This window comes from Solanum pennellii, chromosome 6 (genome assembly GCF_001406875.1).
Source record: "Solanum pennellii chromosome 6, SPENNV200".
In the NCBI taxonomy this organism is placed as follows: Eukaryota; Viridiplantae; Streptophyta; class Magnoliopsida; order Solanales; family Solanaceae; genus Solanum; species Solanum pennellii.
In genome coordinates this window covers 2,073,664-2,088,883 of record NC_028642.1, presented here as the reverse complement: position 1 = coordinate 2,088,883, position 15,220 = coordinate 2,073,664, and the positions used below count along the sequence as shown (strand labels likewise).

At 35.7% G+C, this 15,220-nt stretch overlaps 2 protein-coding genes across 2 annotated transcripts; one reads left to right on the top strand and one right to left on the bottom strand.

The window, feature by feature from the left end:
* The first annotated feature begins 29 nt into the window (after positions 1 to 29).
* Positions 30 to 3,648, top strand: LOC107021162. Its single transcript, XM_015221770.2, has 4 exons — positions 30 to 306; positions 2,210 to 2,271; positions 2,404 to 2,508; positions 3,268 to 3,648. Exons 1-4 carry the CDS (start codon positions 126 to 128, stop codon positions 3,397 to 3,399), a joined length of 480 nt encoding a protein of 159 aa, XP_015077256.1. The 5' UTR covers positions 30 to 125; the 3' UTR covers positions 3,400 to 3,648.
* Positions 3,649 to 4,652: 1,004 nt separating this feature from the next.
* LOC107023192 (sterol 3-beta-glucosyltransferase UGT80A2-like) lies at positions 4,653 to 14,815 on the bottom strand. The gene is made up of 14 exons (XM_015223801.1): positions 14,536 to 14,815; positions 12,342 to 12,514; positions 11,445 to 11,687; positions 10,871 to 10,982; positions 10,030 to 10,200; positions 8,652 to 8,715; positions 8,461 to 8,518; positions 8,122 to 8,299; positions 7,793 to 7,923; positions 7,199 to 7,301; positions 6,975 to 7,051; positions 6,015 to 6,062; positions 5,781 to 5,930; positions 4,653 to 5,125 (listed from the first exon to the last, which is right to left on the bottom strand). Exons 1-14 carry the CDS (start codon positions 14,735 to 14,737, stop codon positions 4,952 to 4,954), a joined length of 1,884 nt encoding a protein of 627 aa, XP_015079287.1. The 5' UTR covers positions 14,738 to 14,815; the 3' UTR covers positions 4,653 to 4,951.
* Between the last annotated feature and the right edge of the window lie 405 nt (positions 14,816 to 15,220).

Here is a 15,220-nt window from a genome sequence, read left to right as displayed (position 1 = left end):
CAATCTTGTTAATTCTCTAAAATTCAATTTCAACAATCAATTTTTGTAGCCTCACAAAAAAATGTCAGTACAATATATCTGATTTCTGCTCATAAAATTTATGGTATAAATTTTTGTATATATATATGGCTTCCACAGTTGCATTTCTTTCAGTTAAATCCCCAAAATGTTACAGAATAAATCAGTCACTTCTTTCTTCAAATTCCCTTTTAAAGTTGAAAAAGCAAACATCTTTGTCTACTAGACAACTCAAGAATGTGAGAGCAAAACCCTTAATTTTTGCAGCTCAATCCAATTTCTTAAAAGGTATAATCTTTAAATTTTGTAGTATAGAAACAATTATGAAGAATTTTGACTATATGAATTGTTTATTTTGCTTTATTTAAAGTTCATTAGAGTATTCTTTAGCTAGTGTTTGGCCGTAGATTTTGGAAAGCTACAATAGCAACATAATAAGTGTAGTTACACAAACCAACATGGGTTGTGGTACACTTGTGGGTCACCCTTGACTAGAGGTCCCGGGTATAGAGAAAATTCTGTTGGAGCGCCACCCTCGAATGAGCCCTGCACTGCGCGATTCGAATTTAGTCGGAACTCTAATGTGGGCTCAGAACATCGGGTGAGAAACCCAAAAAAAAGTGTAGTTACACAAAGTGAGGTCTGGGGAGGGTAGAGTATACACAGACCTTATTCTTACCTCAGAGGTACAAAGGTTGTTTCCTATATATCCTTGGCTGGGTACGAAACCAAAAAAAAGTGTAGTTACACAAAGTGGGGTATGGGGAAGGTAGAGTGTACAGGTAGAAAGGTTGTTTTTGATATACCCTCGGCTCAGAGTATGCATATTTTGATAATCTGGCTTGACCAGCTTGCATGTACCTCGACTAAATATGACTTGAAGGTTTTATATGCAGTATCATATACTCCTTACTAGTGGAAAAGAAAATAGAAATGGTGAGGTTTTGGATTAGAGGACTAAGGGTCGGTAACACACCTAATGTTAGTGTGCGTTAAAACACCAATTCGTAGAAAATTTTGAAGTGAAATGTGCATACTTGAACAAAAAGTAGTATAATCATATAACCAAACGTTTAAAAGTGCTTGGGAAGTGCCATCCATAACGGGTGTGTTAGCTTTGAAACTTGGAAAATTTATCTGAAGCTTCGCTAAAATTGCATGAGAAGTAGTTAGGAAAATTATATTTACTCAATAATGATAGCGCCTACATGCAGAGAACACCTTGTTTGTCTTAAAAGACCATGCTGGATTATTAAGTTATCAACTTGAGGATCATGTGATAGTACTAGTATGAACTAGGAAGGAGTTGAACCAGTTTTGAAATCACTAGGCGTGTCTAGTGTTATCAAAAGCAAAAAGTGCAAAAAAGCTCTCTAAGTCCATCGGAGCTTTAAGCACAAAGTGGAAATAGCGGAAATAATACGTGAACTTAAATGGAAAAAGGCGCAAATGGAGGAAGAATATAAATATATATGGTTAGACCAAGACTAATAATTATAAGCATGAATTAAATATTAATTGTTTTAGTGTCGCCTCTTCAAGAAACGCTCCTTGGCAAGGTTGTATGTCTTAGAGCTATGACGACACTGAAGCACGTATTAGGTGAGGTGAAGTGCTCAACATGTTTTAGGTCTCACTTAGCGTGCCTTTTACAACACTGGGCGTATCAACCTTTTTGTTCAGTATTTCTCGGTGGTATTGGAGGAAGTTTTTTGCTTTGGTTATGGATGCTATAACATTAGCTGTATAGAGTTTTTCATACTTGTGCGTTAAAAATCATCATTGTATTCAGAAGCAGTTTGACCATAATGGTTGCTGCTGCTTTCTGCATTGAGACACATACTTCTTATGCTTCAGGAGGGACAAACTTCAAAATGGAGAAAGAACTTTTACATATTTTTTCGTACTTCAATTCTTTCCTTAGGAAGTGTCAATGCACAGTGTCTTTGTGGCAATTGTACTGGAAGTTAGTACTCCATAAAAGAAGACTTTTCCCCCCAAGCATTTGGAAGTAAAGAGCAAGATACTATTTGCATCCTTTTACGTCCTGTTTTGGGAGAGAAATATAGAAAGTTTTAGTTGGGGAAAAGAACAAATTTCAGTTAGCTCTGTATAGGAACAGTATGTGTTTCTTTGCTTTTATTGACATGTAGTCTAATGATTAATCCAATGTCTGCTGAAATTTCAATAGTTCTTCAAACTGCATGGAGAGTTGGAAAGGATGGAGTTGAAGCTGGAACCAACATGGTACCTGTAAGTCGTAATGATGAGACGAGAACATGTCGATCCATTTACGGAATTGGATGTACTCATTTTTTTTAATGTTAGATGTCATCCCCAACTTGTTTGGTACTGAGACATTGTTGTTGTTGTTGATGATGTTAGGATGCCATCCCAAGACCAATAGCCAGGATTTGTGTGACAGTAGTCGGAGCGGCTTTTGCTCTCTTTGCACTCAAATCATTCCTGTCGACAGTTTTCTTTGCGTTGGTATGTTTCCAGCCCTTCATTGTTGCATAGATTGAAAAATGCAGCAACTAATTCGGAATCACAAGTCACTTTCTCGGTGAAATTTATCATTGTTGCAGCCATGGGTGGAGCTATGGTATTAGAAAGGGTTCATCTGAATTCCCTTCGTCAATAAATTACACCATATATTGTAGATGTTTTACACTTCTTTATATTTTGAATCTCCTTGGTGAAAATCTTGGTTCCGTTACTGGTTGCAGCAATAAAAACTTCTGGTATTAGAAGAGTTGGGGAGGGGACATTAAACACCGAGTTTCAAACCTGCATTAATCGTCCTTGGGGATCAACAAGAAAATATATATATAATTTCTGATATTGGTTAGTGTACGGTTCCTTAGTAAAACGATAAAGCCCAAAAATCTCAATTTGATCCTTCTCTAATGTGGTTGGAACATTCAGAAGTTAGTCAATGCTCTATCCCTGCTTTTCGACATTGTTAATTGTTTCCCTTCTTAGCTTTTCAAAAGAGATATTCAAACTAACTTTTGTTCATTGACAACAAGAAGATACCCAGTGTAATCGACAAATGGGGTTCTGGGGAGGGTATGATGTATGCAGAGTCGCAGACCTTACCCCTACCTTTATAGGATAGAGAAGCTGTTTCCGATAGACTTTTGGCTCAAAAGGCCATATATTCAGTTCGGAAAAGGCTTAAGCAGATAGAAGCTGATATAACCTTTTATTCATTGACGACTAAAAAGTTTCCTCGTTAATCCACAGGCAATGATGGGAGTCATTTACTTTGGATTCATAGCCTTGAACAAGGACGATGGTCCAAAAGGCGGTGGAGGCACTGATTCTGTTGACGATAGTCTAGAAGAAGCAAGGAGAATTATGGAGAAGTACAAGTAAGAAATTCAGATATGGATCTCATAGCGGTAACTATCGACGTCTCTGGCTTCTTTAAAAATAGGTTGTAGGCCTTCAAATCATTTCATAAAAGGAATCCTTTATATTCTTAAATGTATTGGTTTGTAAGGTAATGTTTTGCAGTTGATTGTAAATTTTCTGAGTTTTGTATATTTCACATAATTTGATCTGAAAAGTTGCATTATTTCAGTTTAATGCCTGTTATGGTGATGAAGAAACAGTTGATCTTTACCATTGTCAATGACAATACTGGCACAATGATACTTAATATGTCAGATTTGCGTAAATACTTATCCGCATTAGGTGTTTACACCAAATCGATTCTAACTTGTCATCGTTCAGTGATTTAATTAATGTTAAAGACAAAAGTGTGTGTACGAACGCGTGACATGCTTATATGCTGACTGGTGCGAGTGTACAAAAGAGTGATTTACAATATTTACATTTTACGAGAATTAACTTTGAAAATGGGTGATTTTGAACTTTTAACCTCGCTTGTTAAACTTTTGACGTTAAAGAATTTTCTACCACTTATTTTTAACGTCATTGATTGTAATTTCTTAGGATAATAACTTTTGACTCTGGATTAATCGAATACGAAAGAGATTTATATTTTCCGTTCAGAAAATGTAATGGAAAGTAAGGTAAGAAAAATTAGAGAAATTATTAACAGCGTTGGTGACCAAGCAAAAAGAAATCCCCAAATTAAGTAATTAACTATACGTATCATCTTATATTCATTTCACTATTTTCAAGGTCGATTTCTTTAGTCCTACTGCAGAATCCCTATTAATATTATTAACAGTCAATTTTACGGTGTCCAAAGAAAATCGATAAACCATATTAAATTAAATCGAAAAAAAAAAACTCAATTAGAGATTTGATTTAACTTGATTTGGTAAATGAATAAATAACAGAACCAAATCGAACTGTGTATCCCTTAGCTACTTTTATGTGTTCTGTTCTTAACAAAATCCTCATTAATCATGAGAGATTTTAGGTCTGTTTGTTGCCTTTTATCACTCATTTTTTGTTTTTAATATCCTTTCCAATATGCGGACACATACATATTTCAACGATATATATCTTGTAAATATATAGTAAGATTTAGGTTTTTTTCTAAGACATGACAGCAACAATAACTACAGCTCAATCTCAAACAAGGGACTGGCTTTACGAATTCTCATCTCTTTCATTTAAGCTCATCATATCATCATTGTATCATAAAATATGAATGAGGATAAATTCTAGTAAAAATTGGACTGGTCATTACGACCCAGATTCTTCTTAGATGAAATACAATATTTGTGGGGAAGCAATGTGAGTACAAGTGAATACATGGAAGAGTGATGATTACAACAATAACGTCTCAATCTCAAGCAAGTTGGGGTCGTCATGGAACAGGTAATTATTTCTTTCTGGCATAAGAGCACCGCTAATACGAATAAATTATACATAATTACAACAATGGGAATACAATAGTTACTAGCTAAGAATGCACAAATACAAAGGCACAGGGAATATCCTTGACCACTCAGGTCGAGGAACACCCAAAGCAGCTTCTTAGTGAAAAGGTACTTGCCGGTTTAGGCAATCGTGGAGGCTCGCTTTTGGTGCGTGATAGCTGCTTAAAGAAGGCTTTTACTGCTCCAGTGACCCCATCTTCGTTCTCCATAGCTTTGGCTAGCTCAATCGCTCGCTCCTTTACCTGTGCACCATCTCACTAGTTAATAAACCAATTATCGAGCTTGCTCGTGATTTAAACATCAGAAATAGTTCAATAATGAAAGAACTGGATAATTTTTAGCTGAACACATAATAACATCACAAAAAGTAAGTTGTTTTTTGTTATTGTGTCAAGTGTGACCGTCTCACTAGTTTATATCAGAAAGCTTTTGAGCTTTTGTTCATTGGTTTAAACATCCGAAATTGCCCACTAATGAAATATGAGGATTACGTTTTCAGAGCCGAGATGACACGTGATAATCTCACCAAAAGTCAAAGTGGCTTGTTCTCTGTTGAAATGTGTGACCATATCATATATAATAGCTTAAGTCGCTAAAGAGAGTAAACTTCTAATTTCCACTTGCGGACTTGATTCTTTTCAATGAGCCAAGCAAATGGAAAACATTTTGATAGTAGGTGGCGGCGAGACTAGAACCAAAGATCTCTGCCAGCTTTGTTACCACGTTGAAATGTGACCATCTCATAAAAAATTTGAAGCTATTAGGAAAGTACACTTTCATTTACTTAACTATGTCTCCAACAACCGTAGACTATTGTAAGGACTTGAGCAAGCACTTAGCGACACAAGTTTATCAGATTACACTACAAAATATGTGCTAAAGATTTCAGTAAAGTACCTCTGGATTAAGCATGAACCTGATTGCGTGGACCAGCTTATCAAGTGTAAATTGATCAGCTTCTATGGGTTGAGGGCCTACACCTCTGGCATGCACCCTTTCCCCCCAAAATGGCTGATCACCAAAGAAAGGGACAATAGTTGTTGGACACTGCAACCGAATAAAGGTGATAGGTTAAAAGGAGAACCAAAAGATATTAGCAGTGAAATGAACATACAAAGTTTGAAACACTACCGCAGCTTTAAGACCAGCAGCAGTTGTTCCAGCACCCCCGTGGTGCACCTGAAAGGAAAAGTATCTGGGTTATTAAAGGTTTATAAAAAAGCTAGAGTTCCTGAATGTCACACTTATCTCTACAACATTGACAAACAAGTCTCCAACTAAACCAGAAACTGCTGTTTTAACAATAACTAAGCCTTTAACTTTAACTAGTTGGTATCATGTATATAGGTCCTTTAATTTCATCATGTTATGTTGTTTTAAAAAAAATCAATATCTATTTTAATGAGCAAAATACACCAGTAATGGATTTGGACATTATTAAAGAAATCAATATTAAAGAAAGCATGATGCACTGCCAAAGAAAGAGAAACACAATCTTAGTAAGAAATACTAAGGGAAATCATTCATTGATCATAAATTGATAAAAGATACAAAGAAAAAAAAAAGAGCTCCTGATCATGAATAAGATTCTCAACTCTCTAAATGTTCCACTCATTTCATTTCCAAACAGTCCAACATATACACAAGCCCAAACTTAAGATCTAGATTCCAGCCTCTTATGACTCTAGCCCAGGCAAGTTGCTAAGTCCCAACTCAAACCAATTGTTAGTCTCCAGCAATGTTTCCTTAAGCCACCTTTTATTTTATTACGAATAGCTTAAAGAAGAAAGAAAATAGTACTCCCTCCATCCTACTTTATATGACTTAATTTGACTTGGCACGGAATTTGAGAAAGAAAGACTTCTGACACTTGTGGTCTAAAATAAGTGATAGGTGTTTGTGGCTATAAATCATTTCATTAAGTGTAAAATAGACATTTTAAAGTTGAATTGTTAATTAATATAGAAATGTGTCATTCTTTTTCGGACCGACTAAAAAGGAAAGTGAGTAATATAAATTGGGACATATGGAGTGACGGATATCTTAAGCTAAAAGAATAAAAAAACAAAAATCAAGGTAGAAAAGACTCACCACAGCAGCACACTGTAAGAAAAGCCAATCATGGGGAACATTGTCGAGCAAATACACAAAATCTTTTGGTTCCGCCACTGGGGACACAAAGAAAAGCAGGTAAATAAGCTGAGAATATTCTTTCAAAGAGATGATCTACAAATAATCAAATCCACAAGTGCTATAGAAAAAATGAACAGGTTACTCTCATAAGCAGAATAAAGTAAATGCAGGAGAGAACTTACAGTTTCCAAGGCCACCCCATCCTTTATTAATGATTCCCCTTTGATTAGTGATTTCAAGTGCTTTAACAATTGTGTCAGTCATTCCTTGTGGATCTTGAACAGGCTGAGATTTGAAGAAATAAGTTAAAAGTAGAAGATGGATCTGAAGTCAGGATATCAAACAGAAATTTGATTTTGTAGGACGAATTAGTATGAAGGATATTTAGAATTATTTGAATTGCATCTTCAAAATGCTTCAAAGGCAGTTAGTATAGGAGACCCCTTCCTGGTGAGCCTGCATATATTTTTGTGTTTTATATGCACTTAACGTGGAGAATAGTGTCTGAAGTGAAAGAATAGATTGTTGAACACAGTTCAAATTACACATGTCTAAGAACCGGAGTCCAACTGCAGGGGTACAACAACAAGAAGTCACCACAGCCCATTTTTCGAAAGCTTACTCAGCAGAACCAAGAAAGCGGCTGATGGTTACATGAGGAGAGAATTCGTTTTCTGTGTTTTTCCTTTTTATTTTTGTTCGATCGAGGGAAGGGGAGAAGAGGATAGGTAGAGAAAATATTATAAAGAAAAGCAACATGGCTCCAGGAAACTCACAAGACTACCAAACCCAATGTATATGGGCTTTGGACCAGCTTTAAGCCAGTTAACAAGTGCTTCTGGAGGTTCATAACCCGTCGCAAGATCAAGGAAGCAAAATCCCACCACATCAATCTTAGGTCCCCAATCTGCAAAAGTCAGACGGTATAAAGCTAGAGTTAAAACTTTAATTAAGAAATCATGGCAGCTCATAGGAGAAATTGAATATGAAAAGGGATTTACTATTATTAAAACTATGAACTCTTAGACCTTCAGAACTAAGTTGAAAGTCGAGAAGAGAAAGCGACTTGTATATCAGATTAACAGAAAACCTGGAGAATGAATACCTTTTGGTTTAGGAACAAGATGAGGACTCCAAATATATGCATGTGGGATATCCAGCTCAGAGCTTTGTGAACCACTTAAGTATGTGACTGGTCGTAGTTTCAGTTTTTTCTTTCTAAGATCATTTATCATGTCACGTATTCCTAACCAAATCAAGGAGTCAACAATCTGATATGATAGCTGCAAAGTTCATAAAGAGCAAACGTGAACAGAAGCCAACCATTTTCTTTCAAGTGAGAAAGATGGGAATGGGAGTTAAAGAAAGAGAACAGCACTGTATTGCAACACCAAAGAAACGGTAAACACGAGACACAAAAGGCAGATGCCAAAACCCAACTTACCCTATATCCAGCTGGTTGCTTAACACGGGATAGAGGATGAGGAAATTCAGAAGTTGGCCTGTAAAAGAGATTAAATGATACTTAGTGATAAGTAAAGACCAAGATCTAACTTATCAGCAAGATATCTTAATTAAGTGAATAAAATGAAAATTAAATAGCTTCTGAAGCCTCTATTACCCAAGCAGACTTACGTCCATGGCATTGTGAAAAATATATGAATTGGGATTTGCAATGCTTCTGCAACATGTACATGCCCTGAGATGGAATTCAATGTTAGTAGAACTTACTCCTCTTTCATCACATGAACATTTATATATATCGGAAATGTTTGATCAGCAAAACAGCTTTGCAATGTAACCCACAACAGGTTGAAATGATCTTCTATGAACAAAATAAAACTAAGCCAAGCATACATAACATTGGAACATGTTGGTTTTTTTTAATGACAAGGGAAACCCGCAGCCGCTACCCTTTGGGTGCGCATAGGGTAAAACCCCCGCTTTTCGCTGGCAAGGGGTTTTGAACTTGAGACCTCCATCATGGAAGTCCCAAGCTCAAACCATTGGGCCACCCCGAAGGATATTGGAACAAGTTATATTGTTGCCTCATATGCCAAACACAATGGCCACAAACATGAATATCAACTAAAGATTCAATTATATTAGTTGTAACCCGCCCACAACCACCCCTCAGATCCAACTCCATGCCTTTAACCACAAGAACTTAAACTTGCAGGCCAATCATGTGTATTTACACTCTACAATAATGCTTCTAAACCAATGAATAAAATTAACTACTATTCGCCACAACTCTAAATCGAGATGATATTTCACATATCTGAAGTAATGGCAGATATGCACATAAGACACATCTTCCAAGTTTAAAGCGAAATACACACCTTGACTACACCCTTGTCAGTCATCAACATTATTAACTGAACATATTTGCTGGACTAATATGTGACTACTACTTTTATACATTTAACTGCTGAGTTCATGAGCACCAATCCAACTTAAGAATTTAAACAAAATCTCCAATATAGCAGTAATTTTTTTCATTGTACGCAAATAACTGTTCGAGTTAATAATATTCTCAGAGACAGTTTCTTTTCGGTGTTTAGTCTCTCTGATTGCCAAATGTCGTAACTCGTACAAGCCACCAAATTGACGGAGCAAAAATTGAGATATGTTATAAACCTTTTCCCACATGCTGCAAAGAAAATAATACACCACAGGGCTTGATATACAGAAGGAGAACTTTCCCTACTACATGGGGTAATATAATTTATGTTGTCCAAGTATTGTTCACTTTACTGCCCATTCCAATAAGATAAGAAGCTTCTATGTGCTTTTGAGTCAGTACCTGAAATATTTATCAACCTTCTGGAGTAAAATCTTTCCATTCTTTCTTATTACTTATAAAACTATTGATTCAGCCTCTTAAAACAACTTGATTCCAAAAAATCAGCATATACGAGAGTTTGACTATGACGAATATTGGAAAGAAAGGGGCAAGCCAGTATATAAACAGGGAAATGAATCGAAGATGTAGATAAGCTACTAATCTTACCATATGCTGGGGGATTAGCAATAATTGCATCTGCTTTGAAGGGAACTCCAGTATCCATATCAGGTTCTTTGCAGGCTGGAAGTAGAGAGTATATAATCTCCTTCATCTGATTTCTTTGAACAGGGATTTCTGAAGGTCCGGAAGGTAAGAATCCTTTGTTTTTTACCATGTCTGTAGATGCAAGAAGAAGAAAATTGACATCGTGTGGTCGAAACTATACATTTGATGACTACAAGCATAACGGATGACTACACCAGATGTACATTGACAGATAGACCAGCACAAATGCAGGTATGAAATTTATCTCACAAATAATATGTAAGAAGAAGATATATCATATACTGTTCATCAAATTCATGTCCCAGTGAAATCACAAAAAGTAAATCTGCAGGCAAAGCAAAGCTATGGGCGAAAGATGCAGTCATTTAGTGCAGTGTGTATAAAGTGACAACATCCACAGAACACATCTGTAAATAAAGAAAAAAATGAAGTGCATCTAAGCAATGCACTAAGATGCTTATCTTAATTAGAAAGATAATAAGAAGTTCAAGTGCATGCTTATCATTAAGTTCTCCTTTGTGATTATTTACTGTCAAGGTTCTCCATAAGCATGTAAACTAAGAAAAAGCTGGTTCTCCACCATTTATTTCAGGATGAGCACAGTGGAAAAAGGAGTACGATGAGCAAGCTACTTAATCTGAGAACGTAGTTCAAATTTTTTATAAAAATAGGAAATATCCATTGACAAATGAACAGCAATAACACAAAGAACAAGCAAGACAGAAGACCCGAAATATATTGCCAGATCAGTTACAGCACAAACAGGAAGTTAGGAACATACATCCAGCCAAAACTTTTGGATCGCCCCCAAGGGGATAGAATTCCAATCCAGCACTCAAGACAAACTCTTTGAAATTCGCATGGGTCGCCAACCTCACTCGATGGCCAAAATCCTGCATCAACAGTTCTGTCAAGAAACTAACAGACCACATCATAATCTTTCCACTATGACAAGGATTGACAAATCACTACAAGTTCCTTTTTCAGGAAAAGTTTATCAATTAAATTCCAATTTCTACAACAAAGTTTGGGTCAGACAACCAGCAGCAATGAAACAAGATTGAGAGGGTGCAGGATGTTGAGTATCAAGATCTAGCATTCAGAAGGCTGGGTCTTTATAAATATTGGCACCGCAGCCGAAATGAAAGGATGGAAACCAGGAAAAGAAAATGTGGCATGGCCATGTTTCTATTGAAGAACGTAATACATAGAGAAACACACACACCTGTCAAAAAGATCTGCTAACCCATTCTCACCAAATTGAAATGCAAAGAGCACTGATATATGTATCGACAACCTAGGGACACCCTTAGCTTGTACATTTACAATCTTTTTGCCAAATGATATCGAAGTACCTGTAAACGCTTGCCAATTGCAGTAAAGGGCTGCACGTCACCACGTGTTCCTACAATAAGCACTACAATCTGCATAGGTGGAAAATATTGAAGTTCTGTTGCATCAAGAGGTTCATCCTCAACTGCAGTATGTACACTTTCAGATCCAGTTCCAAGCACTTCGGTGGTTTCAACATCACCCGGGATTTCAAATTCCACAGTACCATCATCTTTGACAGTAGCTATTCTCTTCAACAATTTGAGCTGCAGCACTTTAAGTGGTTAACACACATCTCACAGGTAACTGAATTTTTTGTCCATCCTTTTGATAAGATAAACAAAAAAGGTATTACAAAATCAAGTAAATTAATCACAAACAACAGGATAGAAAACAAATAATATAATGAGGCCATAAACATAAAAGATAGATAACAATGAAGATATTCCATTTTGGCTCTAAGATATAATTAGATGTCTATGAAGAAGTATCATGCTTATGAGATTTAAAATAAAGTTAACCCTAACTGTCATGCTTTATTGAACATGGAGCAATAGACTTTGACTGCATACCTTTATCCACTCAGCAACAACCACTATGTATTTAATTTTCTATCAATCATGATTTAGCCTGGCTGACCAACAAACATGTAATTAAGGGAAGTTATTCTTTGGTATAGAATTGCTAGATAACAGATGAAGAGTCTTGGCAATCATATTGTTTAGATAGAAAGTTACAATAGTAGGCTTAAAGAAAGAAAGCAAGGAACAACGGAAAATAAATGCAAGTTATGTTCAACAGAAGGGACTGAAGAGAAATAGAGAATAATAAGAGTGCAAAAAAATTATGGCATGATATATTTATCATAAAAGAAAAAAAATAATCTTGATGTGATGTGATGAAATCATTATGCATTATACCTTCTGCTGTTCAGAAATTTTATCATCAAAAATTTTTGCTGCCTCTTGAGCAAATCCGCTACTATGCGTCGGTTTCTCAGTTTTTGATCTACCCAACTTAGGATGATCTGAAGGTGATTGTGGGTTCTCTGAAGGCAACGTACTTACTCTCGTAAGTTCCATCCCGGAGGTCCCTAGCACATTAAATTGCAAGCTTGCAGTCAGCTTCAGATGGTCTATTTCAAAAAGCTTCAAAGGTCACACTAATCAACTGCATTTCCAGTTGTACGACTCATGAACAGTAAATTTCTTATAGAACTAGAATTTGGCATTGTAATAGTTGGTGAGACCCATCTGAAGAAATTCCATCGTATTTTTCAGATGAAAGATATGTTTTGTCTTCTCTTTTTTTTTTCAAATTTAAAAGGAAGAAAGGTGCTGCAAATTCAAAAATCCTCTCTTCTCATTGACCGTCAAACACTGAAAGAAATTAAGCAAGAAAAAGCTTACCCCTGTAAATGTTCATCTACTTTGTCTACAAGAAGGGAGAAAAAAAAGAACTTTTGACAGATGTAGGTGACACAAACCTTTGATTTGAGCGACGAGGAAAAAAAAGATCAACTTTCAAGAGGTTAGCATATCCAAATTAGTACCCTCCATTCCATTTTATGTGATCTTCTTTCCTTTTAAGTTTGTCGAAAATATAATTGGTAACATTTTTTATCTTGATATCACCATTTTGCTCTTACTAACATGACTTATCAGAACACCACTGAACACTCGAACTCTTATATTCCTCCTAGTTAAATTGTTGTATTGCTAGTATGGTCAATGTTGGTACTTCGCATACATTAGCTTATGTATCAAAAGACTTTCCTTTACTTCTTCTCTGAAATTCTTCTCTAATAAAAAACATCATATCAAATGAGATGTAGAGAGTAACATGTATTGAAGTTCAGAGAGACAGTTGGGCACTGTCACACAATAACATCCACCACTTATTCTCCATCACGAATAGAAAGAATTTAAACTTGCAAAGATTCCGCTAGCCAGTAGCAAATATAAATAACCTCTACAACAACATTATCAATGTAATCCTACCAGTGGATTCTAGAGGGGGTAGAATGTACACAAACTTTACCTCCACATAATATAGATAACTTCTAATGCTTGTTAATTCTATTTTCACATAATTTTACAAAATATCATAGTAGAATAATAAGCTTAATTGGAGTAACATGGATAGTGTGGTCCATTCATATAACTGAACCTAACTTGTTTGAAATTGAGGCATAATTGTCTGTCTGTTTGCTTGTTTAGAGTTTTCGCTACTAAAACGCTACTTACAAAATAGCTTCCACAATGACAGATGTAAAATATACTAGTAGTATTGATATCAGACCGGGACAAGCTTAAATAGAGCAACATGGACAGCACTGGTTTATTCGGGTCCATACACATAGCCAACCCTAGCTTGGTCGAAATTGAAGCAGAGTTGTTGTTTGTTTCCTTGCTTGTTTATAGATCCAGCTATTAAAATGCTACAAAATATACCACTCCCTCCGTTCAAAAATGTTTGTCTAGCTTTGACTTGACATGGATTCAATAAAGTAGAGAACACTTTTGAATCTTGTGGTCTTAAATTGTGGACAATTAGAATTAAAGAGTTGTAAGAAAAGGAAAAATGCATCTTTTTAAACAGACTAAAAAATAATAATATCAAACTAGGATAAGTTTAAATGGAGCAACATGAACAGTACAGATCCAATTCATTTAGCCGATCCCACCTTGCTTGGAATGGAGGCATTGTTGTTGTGTGATAACTAAAATGCTACAAAATTGCTTCCACAGTGACAATCCTAATCTATAGTAGTAGTAGTAGTACAAATATCAGACTACGATTAGCTTAAATACAGCAACATGAACAGTACTGATCCAATTCATATAGTCGATCCCGACTTGCTTCAAATTGACGCATTGTTGTTGTGTGATAACTAAAATGCTACGAAATTGCTTCCACTATGTCAATCCTAATGTATATTATTAGTAGTATAAATATCAGACTAGGATAAGCTTAAATGAAGCAATATAAACAGTACAGATCCAATTCATATATAGCCGATATCTCAACTTGCTCGAAATTAAAGCATTGCTGTTGTTTGTTCGCTTGCTTGTTTATAGATTCGGCTACTAAAATCTACTAAACTAAACAAACCTGAAGAATTAGTAACGCCATTGGAAGCTGAACCACCAACTGCCTCCTCTCTACTGCCCACGTCAGCACCCGCACCAGCAGTACTAATGTCATGTTCCTTCACAACGGTGACGGATAATTCGCCGGAACTAGAAGAAGAGCTCCGCTTGTTGAATTTCGTCGACGGTTCAGCCATCGACACCTCCGGCGAAGTTTGATCCATAATCTCCAAATCGTCAGAGCTCAGGATATTTTTATTTATGAGAGAGGGGACCCCAAAAGTAGAAAAAAAAACTCAACATAAATGGAAAGGAATTCAATAGAGGACCAATTTTATTTCATTTTTTTTTTTGGAAAACGATAAGATATACCTTCAATTTTGTCATATATGATTGGTTTGTATAATCGTAACCGTAATAGTATATATGAGTTATTTTCATAATGAAGATTTATAATTTTTCCTTCTTTGCTGTTTCGATATATTGTAGTTATCATGAAATAAAAAGAAATTATTCAATTGATGATTCGGGAGCTCAAAAAACGGATTTTTTTTTTAAAAAAAAAAGTAATTTTTATTTTTGATATTTGAAAGTTGGAGTAGTTTTAGCTTTTTATTTTGCAACTGAGTGATAAGATCTATGTATATTTTATCTTCTTCAAATGTTGAAGTAGAAGTTTATTGGGTATGTGTTTAATGTTGTTGTTT